Raw genomic sequence first — 20,190 nt, forward strand, 5'->3', positions numbered from 1 at the left:
GGTCTCTGCTCAGCTCTGACGGTAGCACGAATGTTCACGGGTGCAGCAACGCGGACATCGCGCACAAACCTGGATGTCAGTGCATACACGACTATAGCTAGTTTTGAATCCTAAAAGTACAAGAGTATCATCGAGCGACCTCACCTGCGAGCGCCAGCACCAGCGTTCATGTTGAACGGGGTCGGGCTGGGTGCGCTGTAGGTGTCGTCTCGATCCACCAGCGGTCGTCCGCCGTGAACGGTTCCCATTTCATCTACGTGGCCCCACACCTTGAACGAGTCTTCGCCTCGCGGGTCATCGCCCTTGGCGCCGGTCGCCCTGCTCTGAGCGCTCGCAGTTCCCGCTTTGGGCTGACTGCGGCTGCTTTGCATCTCGACCTCACGCGGCGCAGCATTGCTTCGAACGCCAAACAGCGTATCGTCTTCAATGCTGCGGCCCGCCTGTTTGGGCTGGTTGAACGAAGAGACGGTGGAGCTGGTCCAGCCAGAGTTGTCGTGCTGGCTGCCTCCGCCAATGCGGCTGTTGCTCGAGACAGAGTATTTGGCGCCGGACGACAGCATCGAGCCGGCGATATCGTCACCGCCATCGTCCGACTCGCTGTCCGATGACTCGTCGTCGTCATCATCATCGTCGTCATCGTCGTCTTCCAGGGGGAGCACTCCCGCATTCTTGAGGTTCAGCGCGTTGAAGCGGTGATGCATGTCGGGCGCAGAGACGCCGGGCTCGAGTCCCTCGTCGGCGTCCATCAGCATGGCGGCCGAGCTAGCATTGGCAGTCGACGCTCCACCCACCAGACTGCTGCTGGGCGTATCGTCCTGCGCCAGACTCGGTCCACGCTTGGTGAGCGTCGGGGGCGTGGGGATCGAGTCTCGTCGTCGTCCGGCGCCACTCTGCCTGTCGCGCTGCTTGGCCTCTTTGCGGCCCATTCGCAAAGGCGTCGATACTGGCTGCTTGCGAGAGCTCGCCACGTGAGCTGCCGCGCCTTCCGCTGCTCGATGCTTGCTGGCACTCTTGGGCCATGCTCTGGGAGCAGGACTGGAAGCGCCGACGCTGCGAAGAAGATCATCCACCATCATCTTGGCGGCTTCCTTGGCGGGTGTTTGCGCATATCGACTTTGCGGCACCGAAAACTGCATCGTCACGGGAGGCGACATGCCGGCGGGCCATCCGAGCGAATCCTCCTTGTCGGACGAATCCGAATCCCATTCGGTGTCTTCCTCCGCCTGAGCCGACCCCTTGGAAGCTGCTTGCTTGCTGCCCGAGGCGGCCTTTGACGATTTGGTGCCTTTGATCTTGGACGTCAGCGGTGTCTTGCGCAGATCGACAATGCCGTCCCACATGCGCACGCTGGGCGGTGCGAACGGATTCGACTTGGACTGCGAGCTTCGAGGCGTAGCCTGGATTTTGGTGTAGCTGAGACGGCCCTTGTTCCGCTTGTGCTCCGAGTCGAGCACCTTGTTGAGCAGTGCGCCCTTTTTGGGCGTCGACGACGTCTTGAGGCGACCGCCAGAAGCAGCCGACGACTTGAACTGGGGAAGATCGTGGAGGGACGAGGCGTTCGAGCTGTCCGGGTCGACGGGGCGTCCGCCCCTGCCAGCGCGGGTGGATCCAAAGTTCTCGATGCCATGAGCCAGAGCGGCACGGTCATTGTAGGAGCTCTGATCCATGCTCGGATCGTTGATGCCCTTTCCGAGACCCGATGTGATGTCGCGGCGCAGACGCTCGAATGGCGACTCGGCAGGGTCAAAGATGTTCTCTTGATCCTCGCGGTCGTGAGGCTTCTGCTGCTTTCGCTGAGCTGCTTCTCGTCGAGCGGCTGCCGCCATGGATGCGTTGCTAAAGCGAGGAGGCGAGGCTGCGCGTGCACGATCCGCTGGCACCTGTTCAACGCTCTGGTCTGCCGCATCCTGTCCATCGATGTCCTGGTCGTCGGACGCGAGCGAGGCGTCGATGTCGGTGTAGATGACAGAGCCAGCGTCCGAACGAGGGCTGCGTCCATCATCGTCGCTGGTGAAGGTGGCATTCTCGCGCGAATCGTTCCCGGTCTGCGTCACATCGCCGCCCTGCGAGTTGGCATCAAATTCGGATTCATTCTGAACGTGCGCGGTGAGCGAGACGTTGGCCGAGACTTCGTAGAACGTCTTCCAGAATTTGGCGCCCTGCCATACCCTTGCGCTAGCCACACCATATTCCTTGACGGCTGGGAGGATGCGGGATGTGACGATCTGGTGTGCGGTCGCAAAGTTCTGGTCAATCTCTTGCAATGTCAGTGTGATGGCCTGATCGAGCTGCATGATTTGTTCTGTGACCGAGTGTTGTGGAGCGGGCAGGGCGGCATTGTGGTTCATGGCTGCCGGGTGCAGCGACTGGCGCGGATGCAGCGACATGCTGAGAAGGGACTTCGCTCGATCAACGCGCGATGAAGCCGGGGTCTGGTTCCTAGAAGCGCGCTGACGTTGGGTCGGGTAGACGGGTGCAGAAGTCCAGAAGATCAGTGAGTGACCTCTATGCAAGGTGTTGTGTGTGGTCGAAAGAGAGGATTCGAATGATGAAGATGATGGTGGGTCGAACGAAGGCAAATGTTGCGTGACTTGGACCAGAAGAGCTTTCCGTATTCCGCAGTGTTTTTCTCATCGAGACGCGCTTGACTCGGTGCGCAAATTGGTCCAGAGGCACTGGAGCAGTGTGTGTTTGTTTCGACTCGAGACGCGTCGTGAGCTGCTCGGATCAACAAGTAACACTCTGCAACCTAACATCCTACGACCGGCGCGCCGAAAATGGTTCTCTCTTTCCACTTAGCCTTGACCTGCGCTCACCTGACGAAACGCAGGCGAGGCTGACCCTCGTCGCTGTGCATACAGGCTTCTCCGATGTGTTCAGATGCGACAAAGGATCTCGATTGAAGTGCTGATATAGATACAAGAAACAATGCGATGAAGCTAGGTGCGGAGGCAAACCAGGAAGGGGCCAAACATGTGCTATAAACGAAAGGAGCAAATGCTAGACGGGCGAGACGGAGACGACATGCGAAGAGTGACGAGTGCAAGGGTACGAGAAACGGATCAAAAGGACGACGGGGAATCTGAAAGGCGCCCCAATGCAGACTCTACGGAGGACCGCTCAAGCTTCGACCGCTTCCTCGACAGTGGCCGTAGTGGCTGCGAGGATGGACCGCAAGAGGGTCTTCATGGTGATGACCTGTCTGGGCATGCTGTGCTGCATTGCCTCGCCGAAGAAGCCGGAGACAAGCATGCTGCCGAAGGGCGAGGACGGCGAGCCAGCCGAGGAAGCGGTGGAGCCTGGGGTCAGAGTGGAGGGAGTCCACGCCCCCTGACTTCGAAACGCCGCCTGCGCACCAAGCTGCCTTGACATGGCAGTCTCTTCCATGGAGAACTGCGCCAGTGACAACGATCTTGGCCGATGCGTCCTCTGCCCGGACGGCGTTCGGAGATGGGCGGTCATAGTGGGTGCTGGGGAGCTAGCAGTCGACGAGAACGATTGCTCGCGCCGGTGAGCAGCCTTGCGCTCGCGCGCCACGTCAGGCGTGCTGCCTGCCAGCACGAGGCTGGGCATTGCTGGCCGTGCTGTAGCGTCACTTGCAGCAGCGCCAAACGAGGCTCGTGACGCTGTCCAAAACTGTGTTGAAGCTCGGCGTTTGTGCTTCTGAGCAGGCGACGCGGTGGAGCCTGTTGAGGTCGGGTCGAGAGACAGAGCTGGGAACTCTTTACCAGGCGAAGCCGAGACGCTTGACAGCGGCGGGGTCATGAGGGACCGAGGCTCGTCCACCACAAAGACACCGCCGGCTCCGGTCGCCAGCAGCACCGCAGCGGCTCTGCCCGTGGTGGAAGAATGGCTGATGGAGATGGCAGGGTGCACATCCTTGCCGTCCGTGCCTTGTGGGTGTCGCGAACGGATGTCTTTGACCAAGGAAGAGAGCGGAGTGGTGAGGATCTTGCGGGAAGAGGACGCTAGAATTTCTCGAGAGATGTCTCGACTAGAGATGGGCGAGATGAGACCGCCCAGCGGCTCCATCACGGCAAGTACAGAAAGCTGCTCAGACTGCATGCGGACGAGAGCGTCGACGGTGGTCTTGTCGCCCGAGATGACTGCCGCCGGCTGGTGAGGAATGGAAGTGGACTGCATGTCAATCCTGTTGGAGAAGATCGACGCAAGGGTGGTGTCCTTTTCAGCTTCAGCGACGAGGAATGCGACCACATCAGATGCGGTTAAGATGCCGCATACAGTGCCGTCATCGTCTCGCTGAGGGTCGGACACCACCAAACAGCTCACTTGGTCTTGGCTGAGATGCCATAAGATATCTTGAAGCGAGGACTGGAGCGTGACGTGGCGGAGTGCGTTCATGCCAGATAGGTTTGCTACTGACGCCGCGTCGACGGGCGACTTGCTTGCGAATCGGGTGCGAATGGCCTCGAAACGGTTGACTAGAGCATCTTTACGAGCGTCAGGCAGGATGCTGTCGCCGCTGCTGGGAGATGCAGGAGGAGAGGCGAGATCGTGAGCTCCGTGACTAGGACGCTTGGCGCTACCTCTTGTGAGCTGAGGTCCAAAGACGGCAGCGAAGAAAGCCGACAGATCTTCAAGGCTGAGGATCCCAGCACAGTCCGACGTGCGCAGCTTGTGCGCGTCCGCAGACGATGCGTACGGGTTGCCATGGTTCCTCTTGAGAACGATCCAAATCTCAGCGTCCTCTGCTTGAGCTAGTCGCTCCCCGGCAGCCTCGATGGTGGTCGTCTCCGAGAGAACGACCAGGCGCGAGGAAGCGGTTGTGCTGCAAGAGAGGATGTCCTCGACAGAGAAGCCTGCTAGCCTCTGTTGGAGCTGGAACGCAGCGAAGGGGTCCTGGTCGGCCGAGAAAGGGGACACGGCAGCTGCCGCAAGTGGAAGGCTGATGGAAAGGTCGGCGCTAGCATCGGATCCGCAGCGGAAGTGTGATGTCTTGGTAGGAGAAGGGATTGAGATGGGCAGTGCCTGAGACAGCGCCATGGTGGGCCAGATGAGGCTTGCAGAGCTTTTGGGGCAATGCTGTTGCTAATTGACAGCCGTGAGCTGCGATGTGCTGACGTGAGAGGGATCCGGAATCGCCGCAGAGTACGAAGGCTCAAGGTTCGGAAACGCCGACGTCGATCGATGGTCGAAATTGGGCGTCTCTGTGGGCGCGGGAGAATTGGCGGAGTTGTGACCGCTGTGTAGAAGGTCTTTGTAGACGGAGTCGATCTTGTTGCTGCTCCTGAGCTGTCGAGATCTACTGTGTGCTCGATGTGCTCGCAGAGGCTGTCGGGCAGGATAGAGATGGTGGAGTGGAGGAAAGCGCAAACAGACTGACGGCGTTGGCGATGGAAAGCTCGTTCCTCTTGGACACATGCAAGCATGCTCGAGCCTCTCCACAAGACCAGAGAAGCTTTTCACAACGTTGAGGGATGCCAACGCAGATGGTCGGTGCTCGAGCCTCTGCGAGTGGGGTCAGACCAATCCTCGCACTCTTCCTGATCCCACACCTTAACCTTGCCGACTGTCTGACTTCCTAATCAACGAGCCGAATCTGTTGAAAGTGAGCTGGATCAGTGCCCCGCCAAGAGGGCAACTGCTGCACGCACTTCCCCGCCTTTTTGTGTATCTACTGTAGCCGAAAGAGGACAGCGGCCGGTCAAATGACATGCTCGCTGCAGCTGCAAGCATGCAGGGCCTAAGCTCGCTTGCAAGTGCCAAAAAAGCGTTGCGCCACGAGACCAGCGTAGCAACACTGGGACGTTATGCACAGATAGCGGAGTGTGTGTGTCACTCTGTGAGTCTAGCCTGGTCGGTTTGCAGCGTGAATGCTGCCAAATTGAAACGGCGGCGGATTGGGACTGAGACAAAAGGAAACATCACGAGACGAGATCAAAGCGCTTTCTCGAGGGAGCAGTGGGTGATTAAAGTGGCTTGCTCGTGTCCAGGCCCTTGTTGCTTCTTTGCTGCCCCGCGATTTTGACGTCCCGCTCTCTTGTTTCGCTTTATACAGTAGACGCACGGAGCGGCACACGAAAGCACCACTTGCGGAGCGTTGTATTTTCCCACGACCACGGAAGAGAAGAGAGGAGCCGAACGTGGCGCAATTTCACTTCGATCTCAACCAAAGTGTTGGTCTTCGACATCACGATCAGTCTCGTCAAGAGAGGTCTTTGTTTGCGGACTCGTGAATGAAGCCCCCTTTCGTCACGGCCGTGCTTCCAATGTCGGCACATCGGAACAATGCACGATCTCGGCAGGATGGACGGCTCCTCGTGCCTTCTTGAGACAGTGAGTCGTTGCTGGAGAGGTGGATCTTCGACATCGTCCCAGCTCATAGAGAAGTCCTCTGGGCTTCATTCCCAGCCATCTCGTATCGCCGAGCGGCATCTCTCGCCAAGTCTCTCTGGTCTCTTCCGTATCCATGCCGTTACTAACGCTGGCGCACTCAGCATTGCCGCTAGTGGACCCGCATGCAGGGTCCCATGCTTGCCTGCTCGGGCAGACCTTGTACCTTTTGTTCTCCTTGCCGAGCTGCGGCTCCCTCGTAATGATGGAACCGACGGAGCCTCATGCATCATCGCTGTACATGCAGTCGAAGTGTCGCTCTAACAAAAGAGACGAGACACGTGACCTCTGGGCGCCGTCTTCCGGATTTCTCTGTCCCTTTTTTTTTCCAATGCACGGCTCCACCTTTGCAACTCTAAATTTGTTCATCATCAGAAGATCTGTCGAAAGCGGAAGACTCGGTTCGTCGTCCAATCATAAGGGCGTGTGATAACGTCTGCATCCTCTTCCAACTCGACATCCATCATCGTTCCACCGCATCCGCCTTCCGCATCAACGCATTCATCAAGATGGAGCAACGTGTTGTTGGTGTGCTTGGCGCTGGCCAGCTAGGCCGTATGTTCGTCGAAGCAGCCGCTCGCCTCAACGTACAGGTCAAGCTGCTCGACGTCGGTGACACTGCTCCTGCCAAGCAGATCAACTACCTTCCTGGTCCCGACGGCAAGTCGCAACACATCGATGGCAGCTTTGCCGACCCCGAAAAGATCCGCCAGCTCGCCTCTCAGGTGGATGTGCTCACCATCGAAATCGAGCACGTCGACGCTACCCAGCTGCAAAAGGTGCTTGACGACAAGCTCGTCGATGCTGTTCACCCGCTCCCGCCCACCATCGCACTCATCCAGGACAAATACCTGCAAAAGGTGCACCTCGCCGGCAAGGGCTTGCCTCTCGCGGAGTACGTCGCCGCTGGGCCCGAGGACATGTCGAAAGCCACGGATAGCGAGCAGGCACGCTCTGCACAGATCACAGCCGTCGCCGACATCGGAGAGAAGTTCGGGTTCCCGCTCATGCTCAAGTCGCGCACGCAGGCATACGATGGAAAGGGCAACTATGTCGTCAAGTCGGCCGACCAGGCTTCTGCGGCTGTCGCTGCGCTCGGAGACGGAAAGCGCGGCCTCTACGCTGAAAAGTGGGCGCCATTCGAGCGCGAGGTAGCCGTAATGGTGGTGCGCAGCGCTACCGGCGAAGTGCGAGCCTACCCTGCGGTCGAGACGGTCCACAAGAACAGCATCTGCCACACCGTGTTTGCGCCGTTGCGAACTGCCGATCCTGGCGTGGAAGCCCGTGCGCGAAAGATTGCCGAAGAGGCGGTAGCCACCTTTGGCGGAGCTGGTGTGTTTGGTGTCGAGATGTTCTTGATGCCCGACGGTGAGCTGCTCATCAACGAGATCGCACCACGACCTCACAACTCGGGACACTACACAATCGAGGCGGCTGACACGAGTCAGTACGAGAATCACGTTCGAGCCATCCTGGGCTTGCCACTGGGGAGCACCGCTCTCAAGGTGCCATCGGCCGCCATGATCAACATCCTCGGCTTGGCCGATTCCGACAAGGATGACGAAGCGGTTGCCAAGACACTCGTCCCTGCTGTCGTCAGCCTGGATGTGCCTGGCACCACATGTCACCTCTACGGCAAAGCGGGCTGTCGCAAGGGAAGGAAGATGGGTCACATCACCATTGTCGGTCAGAGCGACGCTCAGGTTCGATCGCGCCTGCACATCGTAGAAGAAGCGCTGGACAAGGCTACGGAGCTCGCCGAACAGGGCGGCAAGCTTCCGTCCGAACTCACGCTTCCCGGCGTTGTCGCTCAAAATGCTTCCGCCTCTGCTTCGGCATCAAAGGCAGCAAGCGCACCATCGCCCAAATCCGCGGCAGACTTTTCGCATCCTCAGCCCTTGGTGGGCATCATCATGGGCTCGGATAGCGATCTGCCGGTGATGATGGCGGCGGCCGAGATCCTCAAGAAGTTCGATGTGCCGTTCGAGCTGTCGATTGTGAGTGCTCACCGTACACCCGACCGCATGCGCACCTACGCCCGCAGTGCCCCCGCCCGTGGGTTGAGGGCGATCATCGCAGGTGCGGGTGGAGCAGCTCACTTGCCAGGAATGGTGGCAGCTCAGACCGCACTCCCCGTCATCGGCGTTCCCGTCAAGGGCAGCACGCTGGACGGTGTTGATTCGCTGCACAGCATCGTGCAGATGCCGCGCGGCATTCCCGTCGCAACGGTGGCCATCAACAACAGCACCAACGCGGCGCTGCTTGCGATCCGCATTCTGGCTGCTGCTGATCCATCGTACCTGGACAAGATGCAAAAGTACATGGAGGAGATGGAGAACGAGGTGAACGGCAAGATTGAGCGCCTCGCGAACGAGGGTTGGGAATACACGCTCAAGAAGTAGTTTGCTTTGGCTTTTGGATGTTCTGTCAGAATTGCTATCGTAGAAAGATCATACAAAGGTGTCAGTGTGCTTAGCTCGGATGAGATTGCATGCCTTTGATACTCCTGCCGTTGCTCGAGGGACCATGTGTTCGTCGAGGACAGTCATCGAAGCAACAAAAGCAGCTGCTCGCTCAGCACAAAGGCCGGGGCTGAGTTCTAAGCCAGGGTCCATCCCCTTTGTTCAAGCTCCGCGCTTGCCGTCTTTTGTTCCCATCACGGCGAACCCTTTCCTGGTATTTCGCCGTGAATTCGATGTCATGGCTGTCCAAAAAAAGGTCCCTCCCAGGCCTCGCTTCGTTGAGTGCGCATAAGATAAGGAGGGGCTCGCCTGACAAGTCGGCGATGCGCGAAGCGAGGTCGAGTTGAAGCTAACAGAGGGGACGCCAGGAAACTTGTGATCTCGATGGAAGATCCATGCGATCATGCCAGGATCAGGGACACGGCTTGAAAGATCGATTACTTGACATCGGCTTGCAACGCAACGAAGAGGCGTTCAAACGTCATGTTACTTAGTCCGTTGTCACAGCCTCGAAGCAGCCTTCTCGATAGATCATTGACAGAGACGATTCGAGAGGGCGACATGAGCCCTCACGATATAAGTGCCTTTGATGTTGGCCGTGCCATTGACTGCTGCGAGCAGACGGCAGAGATGCAGATATGAGGCGAGTGTTCTACTGAGCTCGAAATGAGCGCCGAATCCGATGCCACTCCGCCTCCGCATCGATTGATAGCTGCAGCCTTGATCTTCGTTCCATATGGGATCAATCTGCTCCGCGTGCCAATTGCCGACCGCCTGACAGCAGTTGGCCGAGGTTGCCGTCCAATCTGGCCCACACCATCATCGGTGTGACTGGCACTTAGACCCACCTCGGTAAGGAGAAGCGGGCCATCTCGAGCTTGTTTGAGCGTTTTGACAGGGAAAATGTCTCGCTTGGCTCGCTCTTGCTTGGGCTCTCAGTCAGTCTTAACCAACCCTACCGCCAAAAAGTGGTGAATTTCCTTTTTGAGAGAAAGCCGTTTGGCTGTCTTGGCTGCTTTCCTAGCTCAGCGCGGCTGGAACCGTTCCGCGTTGGTGTTCCTGTTTCTGCCAGTCGAAGAGGTAGACTCTGCCTCGGATTAGGCTGTCAAAGCCACGCAGCGTCACAAGATGCCACTGCAACCCGCAAGCCCATCGATCTTATCCGCACCAGTCCACACACCACACGGCCACCTTCCAGCTCGCAAATGCACGCTGCTAAACCCTGCAGAACGCACTTGTTTCCCCTGCTTTTTCTCTTCCTGTTCGGCCAATTCTGCTTGTTCGCTTCTCCGCTCTGCAGCAGCATGCACAGGACCGGCTTCTGTCTGACAACTGCGCGCCACTCTGTAGCCGAAGACACACACGCAGCAAGCACGGCACCGCCCTTTTTAGAGTTGAGCTGCAATTCCTTTGCATCCCGCACACATAGTGAGTTAGTGTACCGCGCTAATGCTCAGCCTCGCTCCTATACCCCGCTCTTTGGCTGTAATCTCAACCTCTGAGGTCTCAGAGTGCTCTCTCTCTCTCTCTCGCCATCCCTCCTCAGCTCGTTGGGCGTGGCCTTCTCCTCCCGACTCCGCTTCAACCTTCACCTTCTCCTTCCGTCGTCGATCCCTTTCGATCCCGCAGCCACCACCATCTCACTCGCGGCCACCTCCATCGCATTCCAGTCTTGCTGCAGCGACACCCGTGATTCGCAGGCTGCAGCTATCGATCCACAGCATTCAATCTCGTTGGCTTCGAACCATATCTCACGCCGCCGGTCTTGGTCACCAGCCACCAACACCATTCTGCACACCAGCTCAAGCCGCTTCTTGGAGGACACGACCCTCTTTCACACATTAGCGACAGAGCCTTATCAGCAGTTTCGGGTCTTCAAAGAGCGGCGCACACGTTCCTTGCATCGTGCGTATCTGCTGCTTGCCCTCCTGCATACACATACTTTGATCTGCACGCGTCTACGTCCTTCTCCGCGTCTCTTCATCCCACCTCTCTCACACACGCACCGCGTCGACCAGCGCAGCAGCAAACTTTGATCATCACGCCCCACTTCATTTCACGCCGCCTCTCCCAGCAAGCTATCAATCTTGTCTCTCGAATCAGCCGGTCACAGATTCGCGATCTTCGCCACACGCCCAGCTCCATCAGCAGCTACGCGCATTCATTCCACTCAAAGTCTCAATCTGCGTCCCTGATTGATTGCCGCGCTTCCCCTTCCTCTACCACCACCTTCGCAGCTCAAGATCGCCAGCACCTCGTCGTTCTTTCCAACCAAACGCTCCTCTCGGTTCAGCTCCGCCCCGACTCGTCATCATCTTCGCATCCGTAGCAACACTCTTCCAACGCGTGATTCTTCCGTGTTCCAACACATGATCAGCAGCAGGAGATAGCTAGCGTCACTCACAAGCGCGCCGACATGTCGTTCCTCACCGGCCAGGCTCAGGTCTCTTTGCATCCTGTTGCGTCCCGACATGGCACCGCATCGTCCACTCTCGTTCCTGTCAACTCGCCTTCGAGCAACCCTCGCCAATACCAACAGTCTCGCGATGAGCTCGCAGATCGCGACGATGGTCAGGGCACGCCACGTCTTCAGAGGTCATCGCCGGACCACCCATGGTCGCATCCCGTTCAGCAGCGCTCGCCTTCACCCAAGTCCTTGCCCCAGCCAACACAATCCCTCGAGTTCGAAGCATCAACGCACGGCATTCATCACGCAGACCTTGAAGACTATCCCGTCATCTACGATGAGGCACTCCCATCCGATAGCACCGGCGACGATGACGACGATCAAGACGACGACGACGACACCTTGGACGACGCGCCCTATCACAGCAGCCGCACTGCCGACAGTACACAAAGAGCCCGCAAACCACGCTTCCACAAACGCAAGCTTGCTGCCCCTGTCCGCGCCATGTCGGCAGCGCAGCTAGCGCAACTGCACGAGCAATATGTCGCTCAGGATGTTCCACACAACATCGTCTTTCCCTTCCTCCATGGCGTCGACGGCAGCATCCCAGCTCAGAACTATTTCTTTGGCGCTCCGCTCAGCGGCCAGCCAGCTCCAGCCTACCGAGGTCTCACCATCGTGCGCGCGGATATGCCCTCGCGCCAAGAGGTGGAACAGTTGTGCGCTTCTCACGATGCGTGCAGTTCTGGCAGATCTCGTGCTCGAACCTTCTCCAGTGTCACCACCCAGTCATCTGACAGCTCTCCCGACACTGATGACGAGTCGTCCCGCTTCGAGCCGAGCTGGATCGACGGATCACACACCTCTCCGCCCTTTGGCTTCGCTGCGTCCACCGCGGCCGCTGCAGCCGATCCAGCAGCATTCATGACCGGATCGTCGGCTTCGGCAACGCCCTCCACCGCATCGACTGTCTCTTCGCAAGCATCCCGGCCGTCACTCTTCTCCTCTGAAAGCTACGGATCTGGATCCCGTACCAGCGTCTCGACTGCCAGCGATGTCGGTGATGAAGGATCTCGCGCTGCCAAACATCTCGCATCTTCCAGCCTATCCGACGATTTCGAGAAGCAGCCTCGCCAATTCATCCTCAACTCCACCGTCTATCCCGCTGAGATCATCAAACCGCCCAGCATCCGCCGCACCATGTATGGTCGCAACTTCTACGACGACCTCTCGGACGGCAGCTTCGGCGACGAGGGAGATGCCGATCAAGTCCGAAGGATCGGACCGTCCTTCATTAATCCGCCGCAGGCGTCCGGTGTCAGCTTGCGCAACTTCAAGATCCAATGCGCCAAGTATGCCACCATCTCGGACATTGTCATCTATTGCCCCTTTGGCTACCACTCGGGTGTTCTTACCCTGGCCAAGTGGGTGCGGGAAGCGCAAGCATCTCTGCGCAAAGAGCGCTTGTCTCGCGGCTGGGGCGGCTTGCAGTACAACGTCTTTGTCGTCACTGAACCTTTCCCTGTGTTTGAGGAACGCTTCCCGTCCCTCATCTCGATCGATAGCAATGGCTTTGACCGGAATCGCGTCGACTTTGTCGACCGCGAGCGGGAGGAGATGGAGAGGATGACGCAAGCCACCGAAATCCACGACAATGTCTGGCTCGGGTGCACGGCTGATGCGCCCGGTGTTCCCAAGAGAGAGACCTGGCAAGACCGCAACGGCCAAGACAGTGCGCCCATCACGCCGGACGAACAGGCCAACCCTCGCTGCTTTTCGGTTTGCATCAACTGCGAAGAGGACCACGTCCTTCCTTCCAGCACATGCTCCCCCGAGACTTTGCGCAATGCCGCGAAATATCTCGACTCTGTGGATGCCTCGGCACGCATCGACAGCGATACGGATAAGATCCTGGACAGCCTTCATCGCGACCATCTCTTCCATCTAGATGGCAGTCCAGGCTGCGAATACACCTACGACGGCTTCCGCAGCTCCAACTCGCGCGACGGATCTATCGTTCTCGGCCCAAACGGCTGGATCCCAAAGCCGCGATCGGTTCCCGCGAACGCTGACCCACCTGCCTCCCAGTTCGCGCCATCCTGCTTCGCAAGTCCCAAGGACGTCAACGGCCGTGGTCTGCTTCGCTTAGATGCAAACAGCGTTGTGCAGCTCGATTGCCAAGTCGGAAGCGGGGGCGCGACTTGCACGAACGGCTGGCAGGACAAGATGGCCAAGAAGCTCGTCGATGTATGCGCCTGGATCCAACAGCAAGCTTCGCCTCCCGCTCCTGTGCAGCCAGACCGCGATGCGCCCATCTTCAGTACCATTTCGTCCACGCTCAGAACCTTCCGTGACGGAGTTAGATCGCCCACTCGGTCCTTCTCACCCAACCACGGTCGCGATCGCACTTCGCATGTCCGATCTGAGCAACGCAGCAACACCGCCCGTCGACCCAGGCGGGTTCTCCTTCACTGTCCCGATGGGTACACCGAGACCTCGGTGCTGGCGCTCTCGTACTTGATGTATGCGCGCGAATTGACTCTGCCGGAGGCCTATCTTGACCTGCAGTTGCGAGCCAATCGTTCGTTCTTCGTCTATCCGGCCGATGTGGGACTGCTCCAGGCCGTGGAACGGCATTTGCGGAACACGCGCGCCGCCCGGCGTCAAAGCATGCCGGAGCCCATGGACATGGGTCTCGACACGCGCAGAAGCCGTCACGCCACGTCCAAATCGTTCAGCGGCGCGCTGACGCTGGACGGACCCCACATGGACAGTCGTCGAATGTCCCTGTCAGCCGGACCTGGCGAAGACGGCAGCAAGTACTCCATACCTGGAGGATTCTCATCCGACGAAATGGCCAGCGGCATTTGCCGGTCGTCGACACCGACGCCGACCAAGTGCCGAGCCCATGTGGTCGCAGTGGACGCATCCGAGCTGGTAGAGAGCCACGACTGGTTCGACAAGTCCAAGTTTGATGGGTCTTTCCCGTCGCGCATTCTGCCTTTCCTCTACCTGGGAAACCTCGATCACGCTTCCAACGTCGACATGCTTCGTGTGCTGGGCATCACCCATCTGGTGTCGGTGGGCGAGACGGCCTTGGAACCACCTGCTCACATCTCGGCCAAGGTGAACCCTCCCCGCAAGGAGCACGGCCGCAGCCGTTACCAACGCGCCTCTGCCAAAGCAGCGCTGGCCGAGGATCCCTTGACGGTGCCGTCCTGCACGTACCAGTCTCAGGGTGTGACCGTTCTCAATGTGCGCAACGTGTCGGACGATGGCATCGACTCGCTGAGGGGTACGATGCGCGAGGCGGTGCAGTTCATCGAGGCTGCGCGCCTCGCTGGCGGCAAGGTGCTTGTCCACTGCCGCGTCGGTGTCAGTCGCAGCACCACCATCGTTCTTGCCTACGTCATGGCTCACCTCGATCTGGGACTGGTGGAGAGCTATCTGCTGGTGCGCAGTCGCAGGCTCAACATTGTGATACAGCCTCATCTGCTCTTCCTGTGGGAGCTGCGAGGATGGGAGACCTTCCTGCACCGCGCCAAGCAGGCTCAAAATCGCCTCTTGCGCGCTCGACTCGGCGCTCTCGACCTCACACGCGGCGAGCTCTCTCGCGAACCTTCCCACGCTCTGTCGGCGCTGTCGATCCAAGGCTTGACCGCTCGCAGCGAGGAGGGCTCGGGCTCGTACAAGTCGGCGAGCTCGTCTCTGGAGAGCTCGCCTGTAGCCACGAGGCTGACCAAGATGGCCAACGCCGAGGCAGCTTCCTGCTCCAAGCAGTGGAGCGACGAGCATCTGCCCGGTGTCGAGATTGGTGCTGGCGCCGGCAGCATCCATGGCTTTGATGTGGCTCACTCTGCCACGATGCCTTTCGGATCTGGCAGTCCGACTGGCATTCCCTACAGTGCCTCACGGCTGACGTGGGGTCACCTTGCCCGCGAGATTGCCGAGCTCAACTCGCGCTACTTTGTTTGAGCGTGCTTCACTGCCGCTCTCGATGACTGGCGTTTCCTTTCTTTCGCCTTTCTGCAGCACGCTGTGTGCTTGCATTCATGGACTCTTTTCCTTACGTTACCTTTACGACCCAGGCCTCTCCTTCCAAGGATTCGGTGCCAACGACATCCCGACTCTGTTTCGCATTGCCTTGGTTCCCCCGGTGTTTCTTGTCATGGGCAGCGATGGCTCCAACCACGCTCATGTTTCAGCTCTTTCAACGATTGTTCTCCCTGTCTTGTTCTTCCTATCGCATCTGGCCTTTCGTACTTGTCTTTTCGGTTCACGCTCCCCGCATTCTCGTCCAGTCTCGTTCTCGCTTTGCACCTCTCGTAACCGTTCTCTTGTGTCTATGTCAATGTTCAAACCCGATCTGCTTGCCTACACTGGTGTGTGATTGGTAGGGCGCGGCCACAAAACGTGAGCCAGCCGCCAGAGGATCTGCTATCTGCACGGGGTCCGGCCCGGCAAAGGTCGGCGACTGCACGAGGAAAATCAAGGGTTGAGCAAATCACAGTTGAAAGGCGACCGTCTGACGCTGCGTCAACTGCATGCAAGTGTTGGATCGATAGTGTTTGACAGGCTGTCACAACCCTGAGAGCCTCGGGGCGGCTAAGGGTGTTTGCTGTCAAGCGCCTCGCTCCTAGCACGACGCGCAGCCTGCAGGTGGCTCGGCTCGCTTGAAGGAAAGCGGGGCTTCAATTTCCGCTCAATCTTCCCGCACCAGCGCCCTAAAATGTACAACACACACCAAGCCACACGGCAAAGGCCAGAGCACGGGACACAACCACCTTTCACCAAAAAAGGGACTGCATGTTTCAGAGTCACGCCCACCTCATCAACAGCATTCGGACTGAACCGTGTTGGTCTCAGCCAGACTCTTCTCTCGCGACCATCATCGGCCTACGCATTTGCTCAACGAGCTTCACCGCTGCTGTTCGTACTTCAGTAGGCGAGCATTCAAGGACACGCAGACAGCTGCACCGCGACTCTCTATACAGGAACCTTTCTTCCCACCTACACGCGTCGTCTCACGACTCGGCACGATCGAGTGCTTCCAATAGAGCGATCCCGACTATCGCTTTATAGCCTTGTTCCAGACCAAGCGTCTTTTGCCTGATTCGCACCTCGCTGCAACCATTGGCTCCAGTCAGTCAATCTTCTCACCATGTCCGATCGCGATGAAGCGGCCTCCGTCTCGGCGTCTCAAAGGTCGTCGCACGCGACTTCAGCAAAGGACGACACGACCACCGCCTCGACCCCAGACCAACTCGATTCGCTCTACGTCGAGCTCCCGTCCGATGCGACCGAACTCAAGGCCTTGGTGGGCACCATGAGGCTCGAGGTGACCAAGAAGGACCACACCATCAACAAACTCAAAGAGGATTTGGACGAAGTCAAAGCATCTCACTCTGTCATCCTACAAAGGTCAGCAGAATGGCAGGATGAGCTGGAGACGCTGCGATTGCGCGTGCCCCAGCTCGAGGAGGAGCTGCGAGCGGAGAAGCAAGCAAAGGAGGACGAGTCGGCTCGGGTCAAGGACCTTCGCCTTCGAGCCGAAGAGAGCCGTCGTGCTATCATGCGACTTCAAGGAGAGCAGACCGATGCCCGCGCCAAAGCAAAGGCGGACAATCGTCGCAGCTGGGTTCCAACCGCCACTCCGCCACCCGTCCGCGACGAGCAAGAAGAAGCCGAGCTCAAGAAGTCGAAGCGTGCCAGCTTGGCGTTTGGACCCAACGCACTCAACCTCGCTCTCGCCAATCGACCTGGCAGCAGTCAGGGGCTCGGCCACCGTCGCACCGCCAGCGGCAGTCGCAGCGTCTCGGGCGCGTCCAGAGGTGAAGGCGAAGACTCGGAAGAGCCGCTGAGCCCCTCGTTTGCTCCTGGTCTTCGCGGCTTGCGGCTGTCGGGCACTGCAGGGGCCAATGGCACGTTCAGCTCGTTGATGGTTCCTGTGACACCAGGCGCCGACGACAATGGCAGCTCAGCGCCCAACTCGCGTCGCAGCTCGTTCCTCAGCGAAGGGGCCAGGTCACCCAGAGTCGCCTCGGGAGACCTTCCTCCAACAGACACGAGCGAGGTCTTGTCTTCGTCAGCCGCTCGCCTCTCCGTTCCGGCAGCAGGAGCGGGCTCGCAGCGCTCGATGATGCTCAGTTCGCCAGCGTTGTCTCAGGGTGCTGCCAGTTCCGTGGGTGTCGGATCGCCCATCCTGGAGGACAACGAGGAGGAAGAAGCAACCGCGGGCCTCGGAACTGCCCCCTCCAAGGCGCTGCCCAACCTGCCTTCGCGTGAGTCGTCGGTCAACTTCCAAGCACACGACCGCGAGCTCCGCGCCAAGGAGGTGGAGATCGAGCGGCTGACGCGGGAAATGAGCGAGCTGCGCATGTCCATGGCCGAAGCGATCGAGGCTCGTACGGCGAGCGAAGCGTGTCTCAAGGCGCTGCGGGACTTTATTGCTCACCACGACGAGGAGGCGGATGCGAGCGGGCAGATGGGGGACGATGCGGATCGTGTTGTGCAACGCGCTAGTTTCGGGGCTGGTCTACTGAAGGGCGTCAAGCTGCCGCCGTTGCCCACCGACAACATCGACGACGATGAGGAGGCGGCCCATGTGAGTCCGCAAAGAACGGCGAGTGGGAGTGCGGGTGGATGGGGGTTGAAGATGCCCACACTGATGCGCAAGGCTACTTCGTCCAATGGACCGACTCCTACCGACGAGGCGGAGGCAGCCGATGGTACGCCTTCTGGTTTCGCAACATGGTCTCCACGCGCCTCGGGCTCTGGTCATACCACCGCCAAATCCATCAGCTCGAGCTTTGCTGGATTCGGCAACCTTCTCAGTCGCACCACACCCACCGAAACACCTCCCACTTCTACTCCGGCCGGCGGACCAAGCACGACCTCGACCCAATCCGAAACCACCAGTCCTCCCGCCGGCGACGAGACAGGCAGCGGCTTTCGCAGCTTTGGCTGGTTCAAGCGGTCCTCTGTCGTAACGTCGTCCACTCACGCTCAACCCGAATCCGCGGTGTTGGAAGAAAAGGTCTCCTTCCCACCCTTCCGATCACTCGACCACGACCAGCTATCCATCTCGCGTCAACCGTCGGAAACCCTCTCCACGCTACCGAGTCTGAGCGGCGGCCCGTCGAATTCAACTTCCGCCTCGTCAATCCGTGTGGTGGGCGGAGACGCGCTAGCGACAGCAGCGAGGATGGGCGACGAGCAGGAGAGCAAGAAGGTCGCCGAACGGGTCGAGAGCGAAGGGATGGAGGTGAGCCATCGCGCCCAGAGAGCCGCCGAGAAGACGGGCAATGTCGAGCACCTCACCGATGTGGTTCCCGCTTTCGATTAAGTAATTTGCATTGCCTCTTCAGTGTTCGTCTAGTGCGTCCGCTACGCGTTCGAGTTCGGTGCGAGTCCAATCGACTGCGTGGTTGAGCAGATGCAACTGGCCTTTTCGGTACTGCATGATGTTGGTCCATACCGAAGGACGGATGGTGTTCGATGTGGATCGGCAGTAGGATGAATCGGTGACCTGCTCGGTGTGTAGGGCTGGGGATTGGGAGTCGATCTGCTTCTGACTCGCCCGAAAGGCCTTGCGCTTGGCTAGCAGGAGCGATTCGAGCGTCTCGAGCACTTCGCCGTAGAGTTCAAGTTGTTCCACCGCCGATGTTGGTGGGGCTTCGCCTTGTAGAACGCGCTGTTCGAGCTCGAGCATGAGCGTCGGGCATGGCGAGGGCGTTTTGCTGGACCCTGTCCCGCTTGCGTCGCTGTGGGATGAGGAGATAGCGGGGACGACCCAGTAGTGCGTCTTCCCTTCACCGGCGAGCTTGAGCGCCAACGTGTCCTCGCTGATCGTAGGCAGAGTAAATCCATACGAAGAGAGGAATTCCTCGTTCGACTTTCCACCGTAGTTGTTGAACACCTGCGCACCGCCTGGCACGGGATGGTTGAGAGTCATGCATACGTTGCCGTTGGCGGAAGACCAGGTGACAGGGTGCGCACGAGCATGATTGAACGTGTCGTACCCGGGAATGAGGATGGGTGCTTCGGAGGGGAGGTCGATGAGACGAGGAGGGAAGGTGCGCGAGGTGAAGGCTGATTCTGCCCATCGCCAGAGTTCCAGTCCTGGCAGGTGGGTGTATGCTATCAAAGGGTCGTCCTGCTCATCAATGATTGGGGTGAGGATCGCTGTGAGGTATGTGACGAATGCGTGAGAGGACCCGTGCAAGGCGCCAAGGAGAAGCGTGCGCGTACGGGTGTAGTCGACGATCGTCTCGCGCAACCGGCGCTCGGTTGATCCGACCAGTGGCGTGTTGGCGAGGAGAGCAAGCTCGGCGGGAGAGAAGTGGAGAGGCGTCTCGATCACCCGCGGGATGTGCGCTACGTAGGGAAGGTGCGTGAAGACGGAGCTCAGCCACGCGTGCTCGTCGGATGAGGGAAAGTCGATCGCCAATCGGCTAAGTACGAGGTAGAGCAAGATCCAGTCTGCTGCTGGGAGTGATGACTGATCGATGTCGGTCGTACGGTCGGTGCACACCTCGCACAGCTTCTGGATGCGCTCAAAGGCGCTGCTCGAGGTGATGCATAGTGAGGAAGGGACTTGGATGACCGTTGTGTCTGGAGGCAGGGGCTGGCTCGTGTAGAAGGAGAGGCCTGTAGCTGGGTCTTGCTCGAGGTAGAGGCTGGGATGCAACTGGATGCCGACCGAGCTGAACCACTCGAGTAGCGGATGCTGGCTGTCCATCTCGGACGATGTCACCGGAGATGATGGGGAGGCGAGGAGGATCGAGAAGAAAAAAGTGGTCTCGGTCAATTCTTCGGGGTCCTTCAGAGTGGAGGCGTGACGGTTAAAAAAAGGGCGGCTGAGCAACCTGTCTAAAGTCACATCAGACTGGACCCTGAAAGCGCTCATCCTTGCGCAGCAACGATCTTCTTTGACTCCAACGTATCCTCACTCCTATGCTCTCAACG

General features: G+C 58.9%; 6 protein-coding genes across 6 annotated transcripts; 3 read left to right on the top strand and 3 right to left on the bottom strand.

Annotated features, from left to right (window-relative positions):
• Positions 1 to 140: 140 nt before the first annotated feature.
• PSEUBRA_004288 (DASH complex subunit Ask1) lies at positions 141 to 2,387 on the bottom strand (the record flags this gene model as incomplete). Its single annotated transcript, XM_059465266.1, has 1 exon — positions 141 to 2,387. One exon carries the CDS (start codon positions 2,385 to 2,387, stop codon positions 141 to 143), a length of 2,247 nt encoding a protein of 748 aa, XP_059321507.1.
• Positions 2,388 to 3,120: 733 nt separating this feature from the next.
• PSEUBRA_004289 (CBS domain protein) lies at positions 3,121 to 5,004 on the bottom strand (the record flags this gene model as incomplete). Its single annotated transcript, XM_059465267.1, has 1 exon — positions 3,121 to 5,004. The coding sequence occupies one exon, from the start codon at positions 5,002 to 5,004 to the stop codon at positions 3,121 to 3,123; it is 1,884 nt and encodes a 627-aa protein (XP_059321508.1).
• Positions 5,005 to 6,863: 1,859 nt separating this feature from the next.
• PSEUBRA_004290 (Phosphoribosylaminoimidazole carboxylase PurE domain protein) lies at positions 6,864 to 8,756 on the top strand (the record flags this gene model as incomplete). The annotated part of the gene is made up of 1 exon (XM_016437834.1): positions 6,864 to 8,756. One exon carries the CDS (start codon positions 6,864 to 6,866, stop codon positions 8,754 to 8,756), a length of 1,893 nt encoding a protein of 630 aa, XP_016291383.1.
• A 2,476-nt stretch (positions 8,757 to 11,232) lies between these two features.
• PSEUBRA_004291 (Dual specificity phosphatase, catalytic domain protein) lies at positions 11,233 to 15,198 on the top strand (the record flags this gene model as incomplete). Its single annotated transcript, XM_059465268.1, has 1 exon — positions 11,233 to 15,198. One exon carries the CDS (start codon positions 11,233 to 11,235, stop codon positions 15,196 to 15,198), a length of 3,966 nt encoding a protein of 1,321 aa, XP_059320531.1.
• Positions 15,199 to 16,384: 1,186 nt separating this feature from the next.
• On the top strand, positions 16,385 to 18,568 carry PSEUBRA_004292 (uncharacterized protein; the record flags this gene model as incomplete). The annotated part of the gene is made up of 1 exon (XM_016437825.1): positions 16,385 to 18,568. One exon carries the CDS (start codon positions 16,385 to 16,387, stop codon positions 18,566 to 18,568), a length of 2,184 nt encoding a protein of 727 aa, XP_016291385.1.
• Positions 18,569 to 18,586: 18 nt separating this feature from the next.
• On the bottom strand, positions 18,587 to 19,963 carry PSEUBRA_004293 (uncharacterized protein; the record flags this gene model as incomplete). Its single annotated transcript, XM_016437841.1, has 1 exon — positions 18,587 to 19,963. One exon carries the CDS (start codon positions 19,961 to 19,963, stop codon positions 18,587 to 18,589), a length of 1,377 nt encoding a protein of 458 aa, XP_016291386.1.
• Between the last annotated feature and the right edge of the window lie 227 nt (positions 19,964 to 20,190).

The sequence above is a fragment of the Kalmanozyma brasiliensis genome (assembly GCF_000497045.1).
Source record: "Kalmanozyma brasiliensis GHG001 unplaced genomic scaffold PSEUBRA_SCAF3, whole genome shotgun sequence".
Classification (NCBI taxonomy): Eukaryota; Fungi; Basidiomycota; class Ustilaginomycetes; order Ustilaginales; genus Kalmanozyma; species Kalmanozyma brasiliensis.